Source organism: Ochotona princeps, chromosome 7, assembly GCF_030435755.1.
Source record: "Ochotona princeps isolate mOchPri1 chromosome 7, mOchPri1.hap1, whole genome shotgun sequence".
Taxonomy (NCBI): Eukaryota; Metazoa; Chordata; class Mammalia; order Lagomorpha; family Ochotonidae; genus Ochotona; species Ochotona princeps.
Window position 1 is genome coordinate 65182676 of NC_080838.1, and position 26827 is coordinate 65209502.

Here is a 26827-nt window from a genome sequence, read left to right on the forward strand (position 1 = left end):
GGATTTAGGGTGGCCACTAGAGGATTGGATAAACACTGGGAGGAACTGAAGGGATTTAGGGTTGCCACTACTGGGAGGAACTGAAGGGATTTAGGGTGGCCACTACTGGGAGGAGCTAAGCAGAGTATAAAAGAAAGTCTGGAGTTGCAATAAAGATCTTTCTGTCATCGACCGGCATTCGGTGTACTGCGTGTTGCCTTGTCTTGTCTCTCTGCGTTGTCTGCGTTGCAACCCTAGTCCCTCCGCTCGGCTCGGGGTACGTGGCGACGCGGGCGTTGCCAACAGGGTTCCAGTTCAGCCTTTCCTGCCATTGGGTCTATGGGTAATGACTTAGTCCTTCTCAACCCCAGCTTTCTCATTCATAAAATGAAATGGTAAGGACAATGTGCCTATCACTGGATTCTTGCAAGGATTAAATGAGGTAACCTGCAAGGAATAATGGTGAACAGCAGCTGCTCAATTAAAGAGTGAAACAGTGGTTGCCAGGGGCTGAGGCTTAGGGAAAATGGGGAGTTGCCAGTAAGGGGCACATGCTGTCGTTAAGATGAACACATTTTGGGGTTCTAACACCCAGAATGAGAGGTGATGGATGTGCCAATTAATTGTGGCAGTTGTTTCACAAAGTGTCTACACACACATAACAAAGTATCGCATTGTTCACATTGAATGCATTCCATCTTGTTTTGCCAATTAAAGATTCTAAAATAAAAAGGAAAGTGTTCAGTTCTGTTTACACTGCTTGAGCCATGACCTTCCTCCATTTTTTCCATGTTTGTGGTGGTCATGAGTGACAGGAGTTGACATGAATACAAATGCCGAGTCCTCTTTCATTAATTTTATTGTTATAAGTGTATATAAAATTTCCAATTTAGCACAGCATGGAAATAGGCAAGTTCACAAATTACGGCCTAATGAACGATGGGACAAGTGACATGTAGGCTTAGAAAACTCCATGCATGTGGGCCAGTTTTGTGGCATTACACTAAGGCTGCTGCTGCCTGTGAAAATTCAAACCCCAGTTGTACCACGTCCCATCTAACTGCTTACTAATAGTCAGGGAAAAGCAGAGGAACATCAGCCAAGTATCTTTTTCCCTACCTCCACAAAGGGAGACCCAGAAACAGCTCCTGGTTCCTGCCTTCTGCCTCACTCAGCCCCAGATGCCACAGCCACCTGGGAGTGAACCAGCAACTGGAAAGATTCTGTATCTTGCTGTCTCTCCCTCTCTCTGGGTAACTCTGACTCCCAGATGCATATTTTTTTAACAAAAAGAAATGTCTAAGCATGAAAGTAGAAGATAAAGTAAAAATTAGCCGATTCCAAGGAGTTAACATTTGTAAAACTTTGAACTATATCATAAACAAAATTAAAAGGCAAATAGCAAACGGATAAGAAAGTTGAAAATGATATTGGAACTAAATTAACATTTAAAAACACAGATAAACAGTAAGAAAAGGACAAACAATGGACAAAATAGCAGTAAGTGTACAGAAAGTTCAACTTTATTCATTACAAAGAAATATTACTTAAAATAAAAATTGGGAATAGGGGAAGTTAGTGAAGTGCTATTGTCATACACACAGCCTTCCCCACACACAGCCATCCCTTTGATCCTAGGGGATCTCACTTACTAAGAGGCTGCATGGGCAACAGTCTCACAGGCTTACACCAGACTCAGGTTAAAATAGAATTTTAGTGACTATAAAATGTCACAGTTTCAGTACCCAGAATCTTTGGATCTAAGAATTTCAGTTTTTTGTGTTTTTTGATGAGTTACTTTATGGAGCACAATACAGAATTTCCTTCTGCTGGTTCACTCTGTAGATGACTGCAACAGGTAAGGCAAGGCCAGGCTGAAGCCAGGAGCTTTCCCTAGGTCTCCCATTTGTATGACGGGTACCCAGGCACTTGCGCCATCTTCTACTACTTTCCAAGGCACATTAGTAGTAAACTGCTTTGGAAATAGAGCAGTTGAAATTTGAGCTGGTGCTCATATGGGATGCTAACTTTGTAGCCAGCTTAACATGATATCCCACAGTGCCGGTCTCTGTACTTCTCTTTAAAAATGTATGTTCCTTTCGGGCCCGGCGGCGTGGCCTAGCGGCTAAAGTCCTCGCCTTGAAAGCCCCGGGATCCCATATGGGTGCCAGTTCTAATCCCGGCAGCTCCACTTCCCATCCAGCTCCCTGCTTGTGGCCTGGGAAAGCAGTTGAGGACGGCCCAATGCATTGGGACACTGCACCCGCGTGGGAGACCCAGAAGAGGTTCCTGGTTCCCGGCTTCGGATCGGCGCGCACCAGCTGTTGCGGCTCACTTGGGGAGTGAATCATTGGATGGAAGATCTTCCTCTCTGTCTCTCCTCCTCTCTGTATATCTGACTTTGTAATATAAATAAATATTTAAAAAAAAATGTATCTTAAGAAAATGGTCAATGACACACAAAAAGGTTTAAATACAAAGATTTACATCTTGTTCCATAAATGTAATTGAAAACATTTTCATGAAAACTGGGAGTTATCTAAATGCCTAATAATCAAGAACAATGTTCTCCAAAAGCATATGCAGGAAACACTGATAATATAATACTGTATAAAGAGGCAACACACAAACCATACACACAGAATAATTCCAATTATGTCAAAGCACATATGTATCATCTATTTACACAACTTTATATCTCCACTGGCACTCCACTGCCAGAAACTGAAAAACATTAACTATAACTTTCAAAGTATCGGGATTACTGGTGGATTTTGTTCTCTTCTGTGAGCCTTTCTATATATTTACAACTACAATATGTTTTTTGTCATCATCAAAAGGCAAATTACAGTTGAATTATATAATTATGCGTAAACCTTAAATATAGTCAGATCTTTAGACTGCATGTAAAACTGAAAATGAATATCTATTTTATTAAGAGTTAGGAGTCTGCTTCTGCACATCCTGACACATCCCTTCATTTCAGTAAGTGCTTGCTCTCATCACAACTGAGAAGCACTATCAGTTCTCAGACATGTTGCAACACCACCAGGTTTCAGACAGAAACAACAGAAATTAACTACAAGACAACCTATCAATCACCCAAGGTTTTCATTAGCTGATATATTAGCTGATCTAAGCACCTTTGCCCTCTCTCAATGTGTAAATTTATTTGCTAACTCAAGAGACATAAAAGTTAGCAATGGTGATCTTCTTCAAACCCTACCTATGAAACACAGGAGGTGTGTTCTTACAATGAGTTCCTGCCTCCTACAGAGGAAACCCACACTGAGTTACAGGCTCTTGGCATCAGCCTCATCCAGTTCTGGCTTTTGTGAGCATTTGGGGGAGTGAATCAGTGCACGAAATATCTTTCTCCACATTTCAAATAAAATGAGAATAAGTTTTTAAAAAAATAAGCAACGGGTTCTCCCTCCATAATGAACTTGAGAATTATGGGAATAACAAAAACACTCAGCAGGAAGACATCAGTGGTTAGTGTGAAAGCCACACAAAAAGCTCTGGATGGTCATGCCAGGTGCACGGCGTGATGGAAAGGAATTACTATCATCTCCCTTATGGGGACAAATTACATCAGTCTCCACCACTTTTGTCCCACATGCCTATTTCATATGTACCATCTCCTTCCTCAGACTGTCTGAACGTGAATATTGCATGTAGGGGTAGGCACCTAGCAGGGGTCAAGCCGTTGCTTGGGATACCCACATTCCAGAGCATCATATATGGATTTCAGGTCCAACTCCGCTTCCAATTCCAATTTCTTGTCAGTGTGCACTTGGGCAGCAGCAGGTGGTGGCTTAGGTGCTTGGGTTTCTGACATTGATGGGAGAGATCTAGATTGGGTTCCCAGCTCCTGGCTTATGCATGGCCCAGCCCTGTCTGCCATGGACAGCTGGGGAGTAAACCAACAGAAAAACAACTCTCTCTTTGGCTTTCAAAGAAATAAAACAAACAAGTAAAAACTGAAAAAATAATGCCCACAAAGGACACAACCTAGAGATTAAGGGGCTTAATACACACACGCACACACACACACACACACATTTTTCCCCTTTCAGTACTCTCTATACACATTTACTAAAGTATTGTTTTTTCTAAAGAGAGCTTTGCGAAATCAAGGAATAATAGCTGCACAAAGCTATACTCTTACAAGACACACTTGAATCTATGTCATCTTAACCCCATTAGTGCCCTTGAGAAAACATGAGATTTTGACACTGGGCAGAAGGGAATTCTGCAGACAACACCTTAAATATAATCTTTTGCATAATCAGCTAGCAAGTTAGCTTGGCTGTTGACATAAGCCCAAAGCAGAGATAAGGGGATAAAGCATTAGCCTGGCTTAGTGACAAAAACAGAATTTTTTCCTTAATATAATTTGTTCCTGTTATGAATTACAAATACAGAATACTAACTGTCTGGGAATGTTCAGTGCAAATGAGAGGCATATCTTCTACTTTGAGAAGATCAAGACCACAGAATTCAATATTCTTTTCTTCCCTTGCACAGGTAAATTAGTGTCTCCTTTTACCTCACAGACAGGCAGTATGAGCCCACCTCTCCCTCCTCACATCCCTACTCCAGTGTATTGCTCACCAGGCTTTACCACCTGCCATTTGCCTTTTCTGTAAACTTTGAAGCATAATCTTCTCAGACTTGACAATATGCGGTGCTGAGATTAAATCGGAAATGAAGAAACAAGAAGGGATGGATGGAACTCCCCACTCTTTTTAGCAAAATAATTATTGGAAAAAGGAATAGGAAAAAAGCACTCAAACATTTAGTGGAAAAGCACTGTTCATCTTATTTCCCTGGCTGGCCAGGCAGGGCACAGATTCCTACATTAATATGAGGGGAGAGCCTTGGCAAAGTGATGGATGAAACTACCCCCTACTCCCCGATCTTGGCTGGAATAACCCCTTGCAACATTCCAAAATAATTCAGAAGCAGCCACAAGGCTCAAGCAGCTCCCTCACTCCAGGAAAGGAAGTGTCTATGGGACTTTTCTTACTTGCTGGGATGCCAGTTGGGGAAGCTGCTGCCTCCTCTGCAAGACAAGGAGGGCCTTAGCATGGCCTGGAGGTCCTGGTGAAAAAGAGCAGGTGTCAGGCAGCCCTGACCTCAGCCCACTCTTGGCCTTCCCTTGTCGGAATCATGTTCTGCAGGGACCGCACTACAGCTGATGTCCCCTACAGCCACATCCAGCCAATCCTAAAGCCTTCCCCTCAGTGGTTCAGATCACGACCCCAGGCTTAGTTTGTAACTAATTTGGGTCTCTATAACCCACCCCATGGAGTACGAACATGATAAAGAATGACTGCTGTTCTTCAGAAGATGGGAATTCTCTGGAAACCGATTCCAAAGCCAGCTGAATCTGGGAAAGGGGCTGGAGGATTCAGGAAGAAGCCTAGTGTTGTACGTGACAAGTTAAGCCTCAGACTAAAGCAAACTAGTTAAACCACTCAAGAAAGTGAATGCCAAAAAGGATTTGGCCTGAACCTAGGGGAACTAAATAAAGAAAAAGGGGAAAGACAGGAAGACAAGGACCATAATAATTGTAACTTAAGATTAAAGTAAGATTCTGTCTCAACTTAAAAAAAAAATCAAAAATCAACCTCCTAGCTCAATTTGAGGCGTCAGACTACTGAAGATGTTTTTCCCCAGAGCTATAGTTCTGGAAATTCAGCCTTTTTCTCAGTTACATCAACTACCAGAAGTGTAATTATAACGTTTTCTGAGGGAATACATTTTGAAAGCTGCATATGCAAAAGCAATGCATGGCTGGTTCCTATACATGTCAGGGCTATCCACATGATGTGTTATTGCATAAGGGATGAATGATGGAGACGACCAGGTAGGGTTCTCTGAACACTCTCAACCCAAGTAAGAGTGCAATGTGATTTCTAAGCCCTCATAGATTAATGGTCTGAAAACCCCCAAGCCACACATGGAAATTCCCAGATTCCCCTTGGGGTAGCAACTCAGAGCAGCCAGAGACGGACTTAATAATCACTTAAGTTATTTCATTCTTCAATGCTTTTTGAGTACCTACTCTGGGAAAAGTTCAGCGCTGAATACCAGGTAAGTGGGAAGCAGGGAAGATAGTTTTCCAGACATAAAAAATATTGTCAATGTTCTCAGGCACCTTGCCTCAAGATAAGACTGTGTTCAAATGCAACTATAGAGATTAAATGTCATGAGTCTTTAGGATAGTCCATGCAAAAACTACCTGACTTCTGACTGTCCCTGTAAAGACTGTGTTCAAATGCAACTATAGAGATTAAATGTCATGAGTCTTTAGGATAGTCCATGCAAAAACTACCTGACTTCTGACTGTCCCTGTCCGTGGGTCCACCTCAGATCTGAGACACAGTTTTCCTCCACTTCCTTATGCATTTCATGGCTCCCAAATTCTCCTTTACAGCTTGGGGTGGGTGTTTGGTAAAGCAATTAAGACGCCACCATATCATGGCTCCTGGGTTTCTGTCAGAGCTCCAACTCTGGAGTCCAGGTACCAGCTAACATGCCCGTGAAAACAGCAGGTGATGGTCCAAGGACATGGGTTCCTGCCATTCATGTGGGAGGCTCAAACTAGGTTTTGGGAAGCAGCCAGTTGGATGAAAATGCATGTGCTTGCTCTCATGCTCTTTTTCTTTCCCTGCCTCCCTCTTTTTCCATAAAATAAAAATAAATGAAACTTTAAAGATCAATTCTGTTCAGTGTTTTTCACCTTGAACCACACACACCCGTCCCACTTACAATGATCTGACATTATTTCCAGCAATCTGCCCTGTGGGACTTTTCCAATTCCCAGGCTAGTTAAAGCTGACACTGACCTAGCAGCACAGGGGAAGCCATGCTAGGAAGACGGCTCCAACACAGACCTGCCTGGCAGTATGCAAAAGTGAAAGGGTGCCTTCCTCATGCAATTAGGAGACAAAGACTCTGGTAAGAGGATCCCATCTGTGGGGAAACGAGCAGCACATGCACTCAGTTGTAGGTGCACACACTGATAGGCAGTCTAAAGAGGAAATATCGAACTCTGCTAACCTATGCTCTCTCCTGAATGGCCAGAGACTTACTTGGGGAACATTTTATATTGAGCAGAAGATGACGATGAAAACAAAGAGCCTCTTCCAGTCACATTCAACTTCACCTACTGCCTCGGGGTAGCATTTGCATGTGAGTGGAGAGGTGCAGACTGTCTTCACAGTTCCTGTCATGAACCTGGCAATGGTACTTTTTAAATTAGTGTCTAATACCTCTACATCCATCATAAGAAATCAGAAATGGCAAAGTAGAATAAGAACCACTTTAGGAAAAACAGCTAGTTCTGTGGTTGTGCTGTAGGGGAAAGGAGAGGAAAAGAAGCACTTTGTCTCTCAGAGAAAATCTGGCGGTGCCTGCAGACACTTGGGTTGTAGTGATTGGGGGTATCTGGAGATAGAGGCCAGGGATGGCACTCAGCATGCTTCTGTACAAAGGACAGTTCCCTCAACAATGCCTGCCATATCTACTGAAGCTGAGAATTTCTTCTTTAATGGAATGAGCCTTGAATTGGGAGCCAGGAGTTCTAGCAGATTTCACTCCTTATTAATAATATTATCTTGGACAAGTACATAGAGCTCTATGAAGTTCATTTTTTTCATCTTTGACACGCAAATACTAATATCTGCTCTGCTCACCAGTTCATGGTTGTTAAACGAAAAACAAAAGGGGTGCGGGTGGGGAGATGGGGAATACAAAACGAAGGTGACATCTTTATTATTCAACATCACAATTTCTTCAACATTAACATTCCCAGACTCCTCTTTACACAGATTCTACAAATATTTACTTAGGGCTTGTGGACAATATAGGACTTTTCTAATCTCACTCAGGCAAGCTCCATGCCCGTAAGAAGACAAATGAGCCCTGAGTCTTAGCTCCTGTGTTGCTCAAGCTAGGTCGCAGCCTTCTCTTGTGAACCTGAGCACAGCATCCGGCTCCCCAGTCAACGACCAACAGACACAGAATCCACACTGGGCTGGGCAACACTCACCTCGTGGAGTTTCTCTTCGTGATGGCAAGATCCAGGAGTCCTGGGCACACACTCAGGGCAGCACCGGTTGGCAGGAATCCGAAGCACTTCTCCCTGAGCAGTAAGAGCAGTTTAGCGTGAGAGCACAAACACAAACAGTGAGACTGCTCCATCACACTCTATCACCCGGCATTCACTAATGCCTGGATGTCTCCACAGGTGACAACAGTAGATGGAATAAAGCGAATAAGCCAAAATAAAAAGATCCTGTCAAGATGAACTTCTCTCAGAGATAAAGCGAAGCCCCACTGGAAGGCAGTTCTCTCGGAGACAATGCCTACATCTTTTCATATATAACGAAGTGTTGCATTTTTTTTCTTCTTCGCTAGAAATTTTGCTCTTACACCTAATAGCAATGAGGATGAGAGGAGAGTTGTACTTATTTAAAGGAGTTGTTTTCTGAGGCTCTGGGAGGTCACAGATGGCCACGGAGCAGTAGGTCTTCCTGCTACCTCCATCAGACCTCTACTGCAGCCAGCGGTGGCTTTGAGGTGCTGGCAGTTACCTCTGACCTCGGGAAGCACAGAAGAAGGGCATACAGGACCAGCAGGTAGAAGGACAGCTGGGCGAGGAAGCAGATGGTCGGGAAGCTTTCATGCCTAGGTTTCCTGGTGAGCTGCATAGAATTTCTGGGTTCCAGTAAAGATCTACATTATTTTTTAAGGCTTTTTAAAAATTGCAACTGTGATTCTTGACACCATAAAGAGAAAAAGCTATCACGTGAGACCCAAGGATTATGAGGAAGTTGTCACATGTTTAACTCACATCCATTTAACACTATGAAAGACTTGTCTAAGAGTTGCAAAATAAAGAGCATATGTTTGTCTTTAGGGCCTGGTAATTTTCTATTAAAATCCTGTTATCCATGAGGTTTTTCCACCATGTATGTTCAGGCTTCCTTAAGTCTAGAAGATGGTATAACAGTCAATCAGTGATTTTGATCAAGGTTGATCAGAGCATCATGACTTTGACCACAAGATAAAAGTCTACAAGGGATTCAGCCAGTACAATAAGGAAGGGTCCATGCTTATATGTTAATTATTTGATTTAATGAGTGTTACCTTTGATTTACTAAAACAAAACAAAACAAAAAAAAAAACCACGGCACAGTGGCCTAGCAGCTAAAGTCCTTGCCTTGAACGCACAGGGATCTCACATGGGTGCAGGTTCTAATCCTGGCAGCCCTCCCTTCCATCCATCCAGCTCCCTGCTTGTCGCCTGGGAAAGCAGTCGAGGATGACCCAAAGCCTTGGGACCCTGTCCCCACGTGGGAAACCCAGAAAAAGCTCCTGACTCCTGGCTTCAATTCCAGAGGCTCCTGGTATTTCCCTTATCCCAGCCCCAATTTCCCCCTGCCCACCAAGTTGCTCTATATCATTACTAAATTATAGTCCTTCATGCACAGTCATATGTCCATCATTGTGGGCATGGACAATGACTGAGAGTCTGGCATCCTATTGTCAAGATATAGTAAACGGTTTCATTGTAAGGCCTCCTTTGTCTGGAAGCAGAAATACATACTACATTGTATCTTCACATCAGGATATGTTAGTCTCCATTTCACAGCTACTGTACATCCCCTCAAATGAAAAGTCATAATACAAAATCAACAATAGAAAGAAAAATAGAAATTTACAATGCCATGAAGTTAAATAACATGTTACTCAATATGACAGTCTCCATTACACAGCTACCATACATCCCCTTAAATGAAAAGCCACAAAACAAAATCAATATCAGGAAGAAAAAAGAAATTAATAACAGCATGAAGTTAAATAACATGCTACTAAATGACTAAACGTGTAGCTGAAGAAATGAAAATCAAGAACCTTCTTGCAGAAAATGATGCTACTGTATGATCTATGAGTCAGTGAAGAATTTAATCAGAAGAAAGTGTTTTAAAGAGATGAAACTAACAGAAAGCATCAAAACCCATGAGATGTAGTTTCTGTTGATTTTTGTTAGTGAAATATGTCTCTTCTAGACAACAAATAAATGGGTTTTGTTTTTTAACCTAGTCTACTAATCTATGACATTTGATTGAGTTTAAGCCTTTACATTCAGGGTTAATATACGTGGGTGGTACTTTGGTCCTGTCATTTTAGCAATGGGTTCTTCATTGGTTTAGTCTTCTGTTGTCTTTTTACTGGGATGTTCTTCCCATTTGTCTTTGGTTTTGTTTGGTGCTACTCCTCTGTGATGAGAACGTCTTGAAGTATCATTTGTAGGGCAGGTTTGGAAGAGGCAAATTCTTTTAACTTCTTTACTGTGGATGAATTTGATTTCATTTTCAAAGACAAAAGAGAGCTTTGCTGGATATGTTATCCTAGGCCAACAATTTTTTCTTTTAGAATCTGGAGTATGTCACTCCATTCTCTTCTGGCCTGTAGATCCTCCTGCATGGGAGACCTGGAGGAAGTTTCTGGCTCCTATCTTGGGATCGATGCAGCACCGGCCATTGCAGTCACTTGGGGAATAAATCAGCGGATTGCAGATCTTCCTCTCTGTCTCTCCTCCTCTCTGTATATCTGACTTTCTAATAAAAATTAAAAAAATTAATCTTAAAAAATTCTAAGTTCATATAAGTCCATCAAAAAGAGTGAATGGAAAATAATACTAAGATTTTGTGATTGCTAATTTATTAAATAACTAAATACAAATTCTTGCTATTTACTTAATAGAGGACAAAACTTACACAATCTGGGCTACTATGAAACTCCGTATGCTATAAAACATGAGGGACTTTTCAGAAAAGCATCCTCCGAATCCAAGGAAAGAGCATATTTATCAAGTTTCCACTAAGAAAGTAGCAAAAATAAAGAATGCCATACAGATACGCAATGAGAAAAATTCAAGTGCTTTCTTTATTCCAACATGGAAGTAGAGAGCAAGATAGACTGTTGGGGGGGATGAGGAGGAAAAGTTCAAGTGGATCTTTTATGCCATCAGATTAGTTTGCTTTGTTTTATGTAAAAGCAATTTTCATATTTGGCTTTCAAAACTCATTTCATAATTGTGCATTTTTAAAATGTGTGAATAGTAGTGGGAAGAGCAGAGAAAATGATCTTTACATTAGGTGTGCCCTGCAGACTTCTGGTGACACAAGACAAAGGGAAACTGAAATAGGAACAGAGAGTTTGGGGAAAGTTCTCACCCCCTTGTCCACTTCTATCCATCCAGTGTGGCAGCTATTCTTTATGAATGTAGCACATTAACACACAATCCACCTCTTGTGATAATAATATAAATAAATATTGATGCATAATCAGAAATAGTTGTCTGAACTGCTGGTGACACTGGGTTATATACAGTCAATCCATGATGAAGCATAAAATCCATGATGAAGCTGTAAAAAAGATGAAATAAAAGAATAGAAGCCCAAGCTGTCATTAGCAAAACACATAATTTAGGGTATAGTGGTGGTGCATGAATTTGTGCCATGAACTAACATAAAGTGTACCACTGCAGATGTAAATAACAACACAAAGGAAAATTATGGCACAACAGAAATTACACTGGACCATGAGCTAATACTGAAGGTTCTTGTATGTCTGTGGCTCATACTAACTCTGTCTTTCAGCAAGTGATGATACCACTACACTTCTAAAACAACAACAAAGTAAGACTAAATGATTTACAAAGGTTTCTTCTGGTTCTACAGGATCCCATGATACTGTTTCGTTATTTGTATAAAGGAGCCACATGCTCTGTGGATCACTCGCCTGACCTTGGAATTGAAAGCTCTCCTATGTTTGGACCATCTGGTCCAATCCTCTCAATCTTCAAAGGAATACATACTTCTTGGTAATGTCATTCTTCCTTATTATCATCACTCCCCAATTTCCTGATCATTACCTGATATTCACTCAAGACTTGGCACCTGGAATGGGCACTGTGGTACAGCAAGTCAGGCCACCACTTGCAACACTGATATCTTTGTATCATGGTGCTGGCTCAAGCCTTGTTGCTTCACTTTCCAGCTAACTTCCTACTCACATGCCTGGGAAGGCAGGAGATGATGCCCACAAATTGGGCCCCTGCTACTCATTTGGGAAACCAGGATGGAATGAATCCCTGATGCCTGGCTTTTTTTTTTTTTTTAATTACGTTGTATTATGTGACACAGTTTTATAGGCACTGGGATTCCCCCAACCCCTTCCTGTGTCCTCCCCGCATGGTGGATTCCTCCACCTTGTTGCAGTATTACAGTTCAAATTCAGTCGAGATTCTTTTGTTGCAAACATATACCAAGCATAGAGTCCAGCATCTTATTGTCCAGATAAATTCAACAGTTTCCTGGGGAGACCATCTCTGGTCTGAAGGCAGAGCTCGCAGAATATATCAATTAGAAGCCCCAGCACAACATCAACAATTTACAACATTATGGAATTAATTGACATGGTATTGAGTAATCAATATGCTATAACAGTGCAAGTTCTTAACCACATCCTGTAACTACTTCATTGACCCTTCAATTTTTGTTTGTACACAGAACCGGCTGCTATACATCTTAAAGTGGCTATAGGGTACTATTCCGCTGTCTCGTGTCTGTTTTCATTTTAGTATTTAGCAGTTTATTGTGTTGACGCATAATTTTGCTGAACTTGGTAGATTTTGGGATAATCTAAACTGTGATGCCTGGCTTCTAACTGGCTTCTAACTGACTTGATTTTGGTGGCCATTTGGGGAGTGAATGAATACATGGAAGATTGGTTGATTCTTTACCTCTCATTCTCTCTGTATGTGTCTCCCTCCCTTTTAAATTAAATACCTAAGTAGAAATCTTAGAGAGAAAGAGAGAGATCTGGCACCTGAATCTCAGTTATCTGCCCTGTGTCTAAAAATAATTTGGAACAACTTCAATTCCATAATAGTAACCAGTTGACATATACCTTTGTATATACTTTTAAAAATACCTATTTTTTTTTATAAAGGCAGATTTACAAAGAGAAGAAGATATGGAAAGATCTTTTATCCACTTGTTCACTCCCCAAGTGGCTGCAACAGCTGGAGCTGAGCCAATATGAAGCCAGGAGTAAGGAGCTGCTTCTGGGTCTCTCATGTGGTTCCAAGATCCCAAGGCTTTGGACCATTCTCTACTGCTTTCCCAGGCCATAAGCAGGAAGCTGGATGGGAACTGGAGCAGCTGGAACACAAATCAGCAGCCATATGGAATCCTGGCACATGCAAAGGAAGGATTTAGCCACTGAGCTATTGTGCTGGGCCTTCCTTGTATATTTTTGATAAACTCCATTTCAGGTGTCCTGACCTCCATTACACTGGTGCTCCCTATGGCCATGCCTGACCTTGAACCTATCCACATTCTGAATGCTGTATACCAGGAATCTTATAATCCCCAACACTGAGACTCTTAGTATTTGTCTGTCTCATTCTATTCATTTACCTATTTGCTTCTAGAACCACTTCAGCATTCTTTTCCATGCAGCCATTCAGCTCCTTGCTGGCATCATTTCCTCATGCTTTTAGCCTAATGCCCACTACTCCTTGTACCTCTATATTTAGTTGTTATTAATATGACACAACCTCAACTGTACATACAACTCACAATATGCCCTATCCTTTTTTCATTGGCTAGTAAGTGTTGCTGACATCATAATTTCACAACACATATTGGCTCTCCCAAAAGTTCATGGCTCCTTAATACCATACACAGATGTCTTATGTACACCTTAGTCCCTTCAATGTCAGTTCCAAGCATTCCTTCTTTCTTATACCTCCCAATTAAGCCTAAATTCTTCGCAAAGTAAGCTCAGTAACTGCCTCAATATTTTTTCCTTTTTTTTTTTAATCCCCAAATCTGAATACACTGTGTCTACCCAGGTCTGGTTCTTTCCAAGCCTACAAAGCAAAGCTGTTTCCCCATCCCAAGAAGCCTCACTGCCACCCTGTGTCTAGATCTCACACTCTCAATTCTCCGAGAAGCCCTCTTTCAAACTCATGTATTCTTCCCTCCAACCTCCATATCCTGAATTTCTCTCTCCTGCCTCAATCAGTGCCCTTTGTCTTCCAAGGTGATCATGTCCATCTCATGCTGATATAAAAAATGAGGAAAACAAAACCAATACCCCTTACTCCCTGATCATTTCAGGGTCTGTCCTCAAATATTGACTAAGTGCCTTCTGGTTATTATATGTGACACTATTTTGGAGGTATATTAGTAAAGACAAGGTTCTTGCTCTCAAACATGCATGTCTGGAGGAAGAAGTTGACAAACAGTGTGTTCAAGGCATCGGTAAGCACAAAGCCATGGCAAGGCAGGAATAGGGAACTTTTTATCATAGAAGCGATATTGTCTGTCCAGTGTCCCTTCCACTTCCCAACTCCTAAAATTAGCTCTGCCTTGGTTACTTTCCCCCAACTTCCAGTAGCACTTTTCTACTGCTGCAGTGTTAGTTCCTACTCAGCATTCCACTGGCAGCAAACTCAGTGTAGGCACCAGTGACCAAATCCAATAGACAATATTAAACTCTTCTCCCACTTATTCCTGTAACTATAACCAATAATGTCCCCACCAATCCCTTCTGAAATGCTCGATGCTCCTGGCAATCTTAATACTGCTCTCTGAACATTTCTTACACCTTATCCCCTCTGATCATTTCTTTGTAATCTTCGGTAGTTAACTTCTCTTATGTTCACTTAACCTTCCATGACTGTGTTCTTCAAATACCAGACCTAGCTTGGTACTTTCTTCTCACAGTATCCATTTGGATGAGCTCATTAATTCTAATGGTTTGCACCACTGTCTGTATGCTAATAGCATCCACATTAACATCTCAAGCCCCATCCTTTCTGCCATAGATCCATATTTCCAACCTCCTCTTTGTCCTATCTGCCTGGGTATTCTCTGGAGACTTCAAATTCACCAAGCCACAGGAACAAAAAACAAAAGCTCTTCTAAAGGCTCATGAGGATGCATATTACCAAAAAAAATGTGCAAAGGTCTCAAAATTTTGTGTAAGAAAATAAGCTTATCTTTTGGTTCCATCCCTCATAACTTCTGGAAGTAATACACAGAACATACACACACACACACACAAACACTTTCTCCCTCTCTCTTTCCTCCCTCTTTTTCTCTCTCTCTCCTTTTGTCTGTCTCTCTATATATATACATATAATTACATAATATGCATATAACTAGTGACTCATTCAGTCATAAATATGTAAGTCATTTCTCCATTTCCTTTCCCTAGCCCTCCTACCTTCTTCCAATTGTGCTGACTTATCCCACAAATATTTAACGGACCTGCTCTTTTCTCTCAGCTCCTACACTGCCAATGCTCTAATTTAGGCACTCAATCTGCCATCTGAATCTGATCTATTCATTTCTTACATTATGTATTTGAGAATCCAACAAGGTTCTTTTTGGCCATTCCAGCCTTGTGTCTGAAAGTTATCATCTGAAAAGTAATATTCTAAGACCCACAGTATAGCAGATAAGGTTCTCTATCACCTTGAACTTACCATGCCCATAGCCTCATCTCTCATTCATTCATTCAATCATTCAAAAAATATTTATTGAGCGCCTACCATGTGTCAGATGCTATTATTGATGTTGAAGAATATATAGCGAACAAAGACAGTAAACAAGACATTCTGGTAAATATACAGTACATCAGAGAGTAGTTAGTCCAACCAAAAATCATGAAATATAGACGAGAGATTCAAAATGTATTATAGGGAGTGGAAAGTTGAAATTCTAAACAGAATGGCTTTTAGACAACACAAAGGGAGTAACAGCTAAATAGTGTGTGTGTTTAAATACCAAACATTCTCTGTCACAGGGTCTTTTCTCCGCACTTTACTATTCCCCTAAAACTTACATATGTATATATTAAAAATATCATAGTACATTGAGCAAATGTTAAGTTTATTTTTCTGAAAAATAATCTTGAGACCCATGCATACAGAAGCTGTTCAAAAGTTCATGAAAATGAAGTTTGTTCCAAAAAATGATGTATGGTTCCTAAAATATTTTGCAGCAAAATAAACTTAGCCTTTACTTTCATTTTCCCACAGTTTTGAATCACATATGTGTGTATACATATATATGTGTACTATATATATGTGTATACTATATATACGTATACACACATTTATACGTATATAAGTAGATAATATGGGCATATATATTATCACTAGGGAACAGCAATAAGGCTAGGTGTCTGGAACAGAGTGTCAAGGGAGAGAATAGTAGGCAGTTAATTAGAGGGACAGTGTCCTTTAATGACATTGTGGAGAGTTGACTATGAGAGGAAGTACCATTGGAAGTCATTAGCCAGGGTGAAGGAGAGAGGCAACAGGATCTGACTTCAATTTTTATAGAACATTCTGACTGCCAGCTCAAGAGTATAATGAAAAAGGCAAGTCCAGAAATTGCAATCAGTTTAAAACACTAACAGCAGGTAAAAAGTGATAAAAGGCAGACCAGATTCAGAACAGAAAGCTTGCCTCAGCAATGGATGCAAGGAAAGGCTGGGATTCACTGTTGGACCGGCTGTGGGATGTGGAGAAAGTGGCTAGTCAAAGGTGGCCCAACGGAGAGAATGGACTTCCTGAGGTGAGTAAAGTTAGGACAACACACCAGGAGGGATAAAACCACGAGTCTGGTGTAAAGCAAAGATCAAGTCATTTTTTTTTCCTGTAAAGGGACTGAAGTGAATATTTTATGCTTTGATGGTCACGTGTGGTCTACAATCCAGCTTCAGAAGTCTATCACGGGAGTGCACAAGCAACCAAAGACACTACACAAACCACAGTGAGCCTGTGAGCCAATGCACCTCAATGAACACGAAACACTGATTTGCTATCATGTTCATGTCACCAAATACTGTTCTTGATTTTTTAGCCATTCAAAAATGTCAAGGAATTGAAAACAATGACTGTGTCAGTGAACTAACAATGTTCTCAATTCATAAGCCATACGTCTGGCAGGGTCAGATTTAGTCTGCTGGCTCCTGGAACAGCATAGGTTTAGCTGCCAACCATAGAATTTACATTTTCCAACATTTAATTCATGGCTTCTTCCATCAAGTCACAATTATACATGAGAAAGGGGGGAAGAACATTCCTTCACAGCACTTAGAAAACCAACTCAGATTCTGACACGAGCTACTCTGCCTATCAAATAGTGAATTTTTAAGGAGTATTTGCTCCATGGAATAGAAAGTTTCATAATACATAACAAAATACCATCCAATTTAAATATGAGATCTACTCCTGGCCCCTCCACAACACATCCATGCATAAATCAAGGAATACCTGGAAGGTACATCTTCACTTCAATGTCCAGCACAAACCAAACCTGCCTGGCATTAAAGGACCCGAAAGGCTCAAATGCTGATCATGTCATTGAGAAGAGAGACTGGGAAAAGTTAACTATGTCTATAATACTAGCACAATGATTTTAAAGAAAATAATTGCTCTTCTTTAGGGTGTTTCAAATCTTCAAACGTAAAGCTTAAGTGACTTAAAAAAACACATTTACTTTAAAAAGTGAGCACCTGAGCCCAGCGCAGTAGCCTAGTGGCTAAAGTCCTTGCCTTTCATGCTCCAGAATCTCACATGGACACCAGTTCATGTCTCAGCCATCCCACTTCCCATCCAGATCCCTGCTTGTAGCTTAGGAAAGCAGTGGAGAATGTCCCAAGGCCTTGGAACCCTGCACCCACTTGGGAAACCCAGAAGAGACTCTGGGCTCCTGGCTTCGGATTGGCACAGCTCTGGCTTTTACAGCCTCTTGAGGAGTGAATCAGCAGATGGAAGACCTTCTTCTCTGTCTCTCCTCCTCTCTGTATATCTGATTTGTAATAAAAAAAAATCTTAAAAACTTTTTTGAAATAAAAAAGTGAGCACCTAGTTAAAAAAAATGTTCAACTGAATGAAGTCAGAAAAAACTGGAAATTTTTCACAAATGGAAAAGAAAATTTCACTAGGTCAAATACAAGAAGATTCCTCAAGTCAGAGCCAGAGGTGGTACAGTCATACACTCAGTGGCAAAGATGCTTTTGGAAAGTTATCATCAAGGAGCCAGGGTTAAGAATCAGCATACAGCCAGGATTATGAACTCTGCCTATAATAACACATCCCATCAGAATGTCATTTCCCGTCCTAGCTGCTCCTCTTCTGGTCCAGCTCCCTGTTAATTTGCTTGGGAATACAGGGTGAAGATGGTTCAAGCACGTGGGCCCTACATGTGGGACAGCTGAGAGGAGTTCCAGACTCTCGACTCCAGCTCGACAGTCCCAGCCTTTGGGGCCTTTAGGGGAAGGACTAGCTGATGAAGGATCTCTCTCTCTCTCTCTCTCTCTCTCTCTCTCTCTCTCTCTCTCTCTCGTCTGCTCTCTCTCCCTTCCTCTTTTCATCCCTCTCTTTCACTGCCTCCCTCCCTCCCCCTAATTCTGCCTTACAAATAAATAAATCTTTATTTTAAAAAGCATTGTCAAGATAACTTGCGGTATAGTCCATCTGATGGTTTATAAATACTGTAATTTAGCATTTGTGAGACTTAGAGTAATGGCTTATTAGTTGTGTATTGATAGTTAATGACAAATTTTCTAGGCTTCACTTTTCTCATTTTTTAAAGATTTACTTATTTTAGTTGAAAGAGTACAGAGAAATAAAGGAAAATACAGATTGAGAGAGAGAGAGAGAAAAAGAGTGGGGAGCGGAGAGAGAGAGAATGAATCTTCCACCTGTTAGTACATTCTCCAAATGGTCACAACAACTAGTGCTTGGCTTGTCTGAATCCAGGAGCTTTTCCCTGGTCTCCCACATGGGTGCAGGATATGAGCCATCTTCTACTGCTTTCCCAGGCTACAAGCAAGGAGCTGGATTGCAAGTGGAGCAGCAGGGACTTAAACCTGAGCATATAGGGGATGCTGACACTGCAGGAGGAGGATTGGCTTGTTGCACCACCATACTAATCCTTTCCTGATTTTACAAGTGGGGCAGAGATAGCTATCCAGTATAACACTACGTGGGAAAACATTTGCAAAACTTCAGCTGAATACCTGGGTGCAAAATAAGTGCCCAATAAATGAAAATGAGCATATTCTTAGATAGGATGTTAAAAATTAACTTCCACAATGCATCACGCTTGTGAAGAGATGCTGGGCTAGCAGAAACCCTGCCACTCACTGAGATCTCCAATACATACACAGAAGACACAGCCAGGACATCATACCTTCTCAAAGGCACACCGAGGGTTTCTGCAAACAGCTGCTTTGCAGATAACAATATCACCATGGCAACGGCAGTTCTGGCATGAATCGGGCTTCCAAATGGTGGCATCCTGCAAAGAAGCATAAGTTCTGAGTGAAAACCTGATCAGTTAGGGTCCCAGGACACAAAGCAGCATCATCGATAGCCTCACATTTTCAAAAACTAAAAGGCAAAGGAAAGTTGCGGGTCCAACACACACAGTACTGGCGGGACACTGATTAAAGCCTCAGAAGCAATAAATGCAGGATAATCCATTTCACAAGAGTCAGCCCACGTAGGCGAGACAAGGGCATTCAGTAGAGAGCTGTCGATACCCAGAGTAAAACCATCGATTGGCCTGAAACCTCAGGAGGACATGCTGCTCCTTGATGTGGAGTTTCTTTTTGCTGTTAACTAGCAGAAACCATCAGAGCATGTTAAAAGGAAAATGACACCCTGGCTAGCACCAATCGCATCAGTATTGGCCACAGGATCCTGTGAGCACCTCACACCCTCACTCTGCCCCCTGCACCCGACTTCACTCTCCAGGTCGCTAATGCTCACTGGAAATAAATTTGATATAAATATGGAGTTCAAATTTTTTAAAAGATTATTTATGTATTTGAAAGGCAGACTTACTGACACACACATACAACATACAGATTCCCATCCACTAGTTCACTGCCCAAATGGCTACAACAGCTTGGGCTAGGCCAAGCTGCAGCCAGGATCCAGATGTTTCATTGGGCCTCCCACTTGTTGCAAGGGCCCAAGCGCTTGGATCATCTTCTCTTCTTTACCAGGAACATTAGCAGCGAGCTGGATCAGAATTGGAGAAGGTAGGGCTTGAATTTATGTCCAGATGGAATTCAGTATGATAGGTGGTGGGTTGACCCTCTGCACCATAATATAAGCCCCAGGATTCAATGTTTGCAAGACAATTTCACCAAAGTATCTGTTATATGATTAGTATTGTGCTGTGTGTATTGGGGTAAAATGAAGCTTAAGCATGAGCACCATACAAAAGGCTCTCACAAATAATGTTGTGTGACTAAGCACACAGAATTCATGATGCTCTGACAATCAAATAGAATTTTCATGACCAGAAAAGGTTCTTTCTGTATCTGTTGTGCTGAATCCTTATTTCAGTTGTGACCATTTTACATTAACCTTGAACCTGACTACTTCATAGAACCTTCAGAAACCTGTTTGTGTCTAGGCTGCACTGCAATTTATTTTCCCACAGATAGTGCATGAATTTTGAATACTAATCCTCTTGTGGAGTGAGGATCTGGCCTAGTGTTCAAGACAGTGGTTATGACACTTGCCTTCCATTTCAGAGTGCCTGGGTTCAATCCCTGGCTCCCCTGGGAGACAGAAAAATAGCTCAAATAGTTGAGTTCTCATCACCCACATGGGAAATCTGGATTAAGGTAGAATCCTGGTTTTGGACTGGCCATTCTGGGTTTTGGGGGTATAAGCAAGAAATTACGAGCTCTTTCTATCCTTGTCTATTTGTATTTTTCTGTCTCTGTCTCTCAAATCATTTTCTTTTTTTTAAAGATTTATTTATTTTTATTGCAAAGTCAGATATACAGAGAGAAGGAGAGACAGAGAGAAATATCTTCCGTCCGATGATTAATTCCCCAAGTGACCGCAACGGCTAGAGCTGAGCCAATCCAAAGCCAGAAGCCAGGGGCTTCTTTCAGGTTTCCCACAAGGGTGCAGGGTCCCAAGGCTTTAAGCCATCCTCAACTGCCTTCCCAGACCACAAGAAGGGAGCTGGATAGGAAGTGGAGCTGCCAGGATTAGAACCAGCAACCATATGGGATCCCATCGGGTTCAAGGCGAGGACTTTAGCTGCTAGGCCACGGCGCCAGGCCCCTCTCAAGTCATTTTCAAGCAATTAAATACTAATCCTTTTTAAAGAGTACAATCTATGTTGTTCTCTGGTTCCAATTTGTTTCATCGTTCATCTTGTTCCCTGATGGGATAAAATTTGGAAGCAACGATCTGACCCAAATCATTTCCCTGGGCTTGCTGAGTCTCCTAGTCCTGGCCTTTCACCCTTGCCAGCCTGCTGGTAGCCCCAGCATCTCCTTGTCTGGCTACACATCTTACTCTATTCCTAGCATCTCTACTCTTTCTGTAGTTCTCCAGAGGGAGGTTGCAAACCAACCCTCCCTTCCAGCCCTCAGTGTCAAACGAGTCACCCCCAACCCTCCGTCTTCAGCCATTCAAGGCAGTTCTTCACCATCTCCTCGGTGACCCCATGGTGTCAGGTATACACTGCAAGCTTTATCACACTCCTGTGCATCCCTGTAGGCCCTGCTGGATTACAGCTGAACCGCTAGAAACATGAACTATCCTTTTTCTGGAAAACAAAAAATAAGAATCAGTGGTTTATATATTGTATGATGAAGGTTTTCTCCTCTTCTCAAAATTCTCCCTTCTTCTCCCTTCGCCTCCTAACTCAATTGGGAAAAGGTGAGGGAATTTGCCACACTCCAGATAAAGTCATTAGGTCACCAGCACAGAATGTGAACCAGGATGAGCTGTTGAACTGGTGGATGCCGGTGCAGGCATGGTGGTACAGTGGGTTAGGCTGTCACTTGCAATACTGCCGTTGAATATCAGATCGTCAATTTGCGTCTTGGTTGTTCTACCTTCTAATCCCACCTAGTTGAATATCAGATCATCAATTTGTGTCTTGGTTGTTCTACCTTCTAATCCCACCTATTGCTAATGAGCCTTGGAAGACAGTGGAGTTTCTAGGATTCCTGCCACCAAGTAATTCCTGGTTTCTGGGTTTAGCCTGGCCTAGACCCAGCTGTTGTTGCTGTTTGGGGAATAAACTAGCAAATGGAAGGTTCATCTCTCCCTCAGCCCCTTTCCTACTCCTGGACTTAATGTTCTGCATTTCAAATAAACAAACAAACAAGTTTTTTAAAAAGTTGAACGTTAACAAGATGCTCTTAAAAAAAAGGAAGGAAAAAAATTAGTACCAGCTTGGTGAGGTTATGTTATCCACTTGATTGGTCAAACACTAGTAAAGATATTCCTGTAAACACATAGGCAGTTTGGCTTGCAAAAGTTTGATTTACCATTTTTCAAATTCATAATGGTGCAAGAACAGCACACATACAACAGAAATCGTATTTCAAATTTTGAACTTCTATCTTTTTTTGACCTAGTGATATACAGTCCAATTCTCTCCTGTAATGCCAGGCAGCAGCACTGGGCCATAGTTCCCCATCATTCCCATGATCATGAGGGTCAACAACTGACTGGATGGTGCCCTATGTGGCTAAGCCACAGGGCTAGAAGCACTAAAACACATGCTTGACTTAAACAGCAGTTTCCATGTATGATGGGTTTATTGAAACACAATTGCACTGTAAATCAAAAGTAACAAGTACAATCAGTTGACTTTTACGTAAAGTAAATTACCCTCCATAATGCCAGCGGCCCTCATTTGATCACTGGATGGCCTTAATAAATCTGAGGTTTTTGAGAGATGAAATAACCTGGCCTCAAGACTGTAACATAGAAATTTTGCTGCATTTCTGGTCTGCTGAACTACCCTATAGATTTTGGACTTGCCAGTTCCAGCAGTAACATGACCCTATTCCTTAAAAAACAGTGTCTCAGAGCAAGAATGAGGGAGAGAGTGAGAGTGAGAGCAAGGGAGGAGCAGTAGCCCTTGGTTCTGTGTCTCTGGAGAATCATCTCTAATATACCACACTGCTACAGATTTACAGAAATAAACACAGCATAACCAAACAAAAATGAAGTCATCCTTTTGGTTCAAGACATGCTAATTTCATGACCTCTTATGGAGTGTGCTTCAAACATAAAGCACTCTACAGAGTCCCTGAAGAAGTGCATATCAGCAGAGATTACATTCCCTGCATCTGCTTCTCAAAGCTTCCGAATCAAAAGCAGGAGAGCACCAGGGCTCGGTTTGGACAACCTCTCATGTTCTCTACTGTGACAGTGCATTCTGCAAAAGTGGCAACAATATGACAGCTACCACCCACTCTCAACCCAATGACAAGAAGGTGAGCAAAAATAATGTTCAGTCTCAAACATGATGGAATATGCATAAATATGCTTCTGGTTTTAAATAATTACAGTTTCCAGATATGCATTAATTAAGAGTGACATCTTGACGAAGACAGCAGCTACCATGGATTGACCATGGATCTTACGCTCCCCACTCTTAGAGCATCAAGTGCTGATCACAGAAGCAGCTCCAGTACCTCAGTCATCCTGGAAGACTGAGCAAGTAGCTATAAGTCAATGCTATGCAAAGCAGGTGCATGGAAGCTAACCTCACAAAACTGGAACAATTACCATCCCTCCCATTTTACAGATGAGGAAATAGGCTGGGAAATATTGAACAGTTCACCAATGTTTTCAAAGTTCTTGTGAAGTCAAATGGCCAGGGCTTAAAATGGTGTCACTCTTTATTAACTGAGTGTGTCTGGTATTTAAAAAAAAAAGGAGTTAGTGTCCAGGTGCCTCACCTACAGAATAGTGATACCAAGTTGCCTCGCCTCAGAGGGCTATTGAAAGAATCAAATGAGAGGCTGGATGTAAAGACATACAACAGTGTGTGGCACTTACTAAGGACCATTCAATGTGCTTTACTTTTAAACCAAACACGTGTGTTATAGAATAAGCACTCGGCAGCTCCTGCTGAACATTTCCTTTTCTTGGAGTGCAGACATCCCACACATATCTTAGCATTCCCATCTCCTCACTTAGTCTACACAAATACACCCTGAAAAAGTGAAAGACCATGGCACTCACAGGATCCAGAACATTACAACAGAATAGAGAAATACATCAGGAAGGGAGCTGTCAGGAGCATGAAAGGAATTAGAAAAGTCTCTGTCTCATTCTGCTGTGCTAGCTGTGTGTGCATGTCTTCCTTGAGTGCAGGCACTGGATGAACACACCAGCTTTTAGCATGGCCTAGAGCCTGGCAGGGTTTGAAGGTGACCCCCATCTTTTCTCATTCTCTCACTAAACCTCAAGCTGCTCTCTGCATGTGAATTATCTCCAGTAAGTCCAAGGTTCCCAAACAGGCTGCTAAGCTTTTTAATAGCCCTCAATTGCAGGACAGAGCTTACTGAACTCTAAACTAGACTCTTATAAGAACATTCAGATATACTTTTTCACTTTCACTCTCAAATCAGTCATTTATTTTTCACATTAATTCAAAGTTTCCAATTAACAGGGCTTGGGAAGCCTCCCTGAATTTGTTCACTACCTGTCTTCCCAGCAGACTGTCACTCTTCAAGTAAGAACTCAGGGTTAACCTTGTGGTGCAGTGGGTAAACCACTACTTGCGATGTAGGTATCCTAAACAGGAGCTGCTTCTGTTCTGGTTAGGTATCCCGCTTTGCTACCTACGAAAGCAGGGAAGGTGGCCCAAGTGCTTTGGATCCTGCCACCCGTGTAGGAAGCATGGATGGAGTTCTAGAATATCCACTTCTCTTCTTCCTGGCCCAGTCCCAGAAGGCCATAGCACCCATTTGGAAAGTGAAGTAGTTGATAAAAATATCTTTCTCCACTGTCTCAAATGTTCCATCAAAATAAACACAAAAATCTTTAGAAAGGAGAAAAAAAGGAATGCTCATTGGCTTTCTTCGTATTGCCCTATCACTGAGCAGAGACTCTGCACGTTGGCCAAATTAATTCATGAACAATCCTGAATGCCTGCTCACTCTCCTAAAACTATGTGTCCTTAAAATTGACATCTTCTACTTAGGCTGTGAGAGAGACTCTGAAAAACCCATGTTTCAATTATCACATAACAAAATTCCACAATGTTGAAGGATACCACTTCACTGTCAAACTATGTTTGACAGAAAATGTTCTTCACCTGGGCATTGGACCTGTATTTGCTTATATTACACCCCAATACAAGAAAGTAGTTTATGATGAATTTTAAATAAAATGAGCCCTTTACCCAGGTGTAGAGAGGTGACTATATATTTTTCAGGCTAAAATATAACAAATCAATTTCTGTAGTCCCATAAAATTGCTTTATGAAGGTATGAATACTAGAGTACTTCACTAGCTAAAACTTTGTATAATCATAAAACTCTAAGAACATGGTAAAGTAAGTTCTATAGAACTTTCCTGTGACTACTGTGATTTTGTCATTTTATACTCCTCTCTTCCAATCTGAGGGAGCGTTGGGAAACGGAGGGAAGAAGGGAAGCATGAATATCTTAGAGCTGTAACTAGGAAATACATGAAATCTGTTGCTTTTATATTAATCAGCATTTTATAAATAGTGAAAGGAACATTCTTTTTTTTTAAGATTTATTTATTTTATTACAAAGTCAGATATACAGAGAGGAGAGACAGAGAGGAAGATCTTCCATCCAGGGTCTCCCACGCGGTTGCAGGGTCCCAATGCATTGGGCTGTCCTCAACTGCTTTCCCAGGCCACAGTCAGGGAGCTGGATGGGAAGTGGAGCTGCTGGGATCAGAACCGGCGCCCATATGGGATCCCAGGGCTTTCAAAGAGAGGACTTTAGCCGCTAGGCCACACCGCCGGGCCCAGGAACATTCTTAAAACAGTTTTATATTATACATAATGATTGGATAGCCATAAGCCTGAGGAATAATCACATGATGATCTTTTTTTTTCACATTTAAAAATATTTTATTATGTTTTATGATATAGTTCCATAGCCTCGGGGGTAGCCTGTGCCCTTCCCCAGGCTCCCTCCCCCGCCCCTTCATTGATTTCCCCTCTATTTTTACAATGAATGTCCTTCATGAAAAGTCACAAGTCCATCCTGCTACTATTGAAGTGTTTCCTGACAACGTAGGCATGGACAATGTCAGAGAATCCATCATCTTACTGTTTGGATATATACAGTTCTTTCACTGGGAGTCCATCATTGGTCTCTATGCAGAGAGACATACAACACTTTGTCTCCATATCTGAACATATCAGTCCCCACTACACTTCCATTATACACCCCCTAAAATACAGAACCAGTGAGCACAGCCCACAACAGGGTAAAGATAATAAGTTTTCATCATCAGGAAGCTAACAAACATACAACAAAAACAAAAATGCCTAACAAGAGTGATGATCTTCTTAAATGACTTCTAACATTTTTAAAATATATAAGCAAAATGTTCAACATAACCTAATGTCTCCATTCCCAAACACTTTACTGTACTGACAAAGAGATTAATAATATTGAAAAACATATCTTTAATTTATTAAGTACTTACTAAATATTTGATTAGTGCTAAAAATAAGAATGAATACATTCCTCATCATTAATCACATTTGGTGGGGGAAGGTTATTTATAGCATTCCAAACAATGGATTGGGCCTGGCGCAATGGCCTAGTGGCTAAGGTCCTCACCTTGGACACGCTGGGATCCCATATGGGCGCCGGTTCTAATCCCAGCAGTCACACTTCCCATCCAGCTCCCTGCTTGTGGCCTGGGAAAGCTGTCGAGGATGGTCCAAAGCCTGGGGACCCT

The 26827-nt window shown here is 41.5% G+C and overlaps 1 protein-coding gene across 1 annotated transcript in view; it reads right to left on the reverse strand.

The window, feature by feature from the left end:
* Nucleotides 1-19576, reverse strand: part of FRAS1 (Fraser extracellular matrix complex subunit 1) — a 277676-nt gene extending 258100 nt beyond the window's left edge. The window contains exons 1-3 of the mRNA XM_058666643.1: nt 19526-19576; nt 19284-19391; nt 8042-8134 (exon numbers count right to left, since the gene is read on the reverse strand). Coding sequence (XP_058522626.1) covers nt 8042-8134; nt 19284-19391; nt 19526-19576 — 252 coding nt within the window. The remainder of the gene's footprint in view (nt 1-8041; nt 8135-19283; nt 19392-19525) is intronic.
* Nucleotides 19577-26827: the final 7251 nt, after the last annotated feature.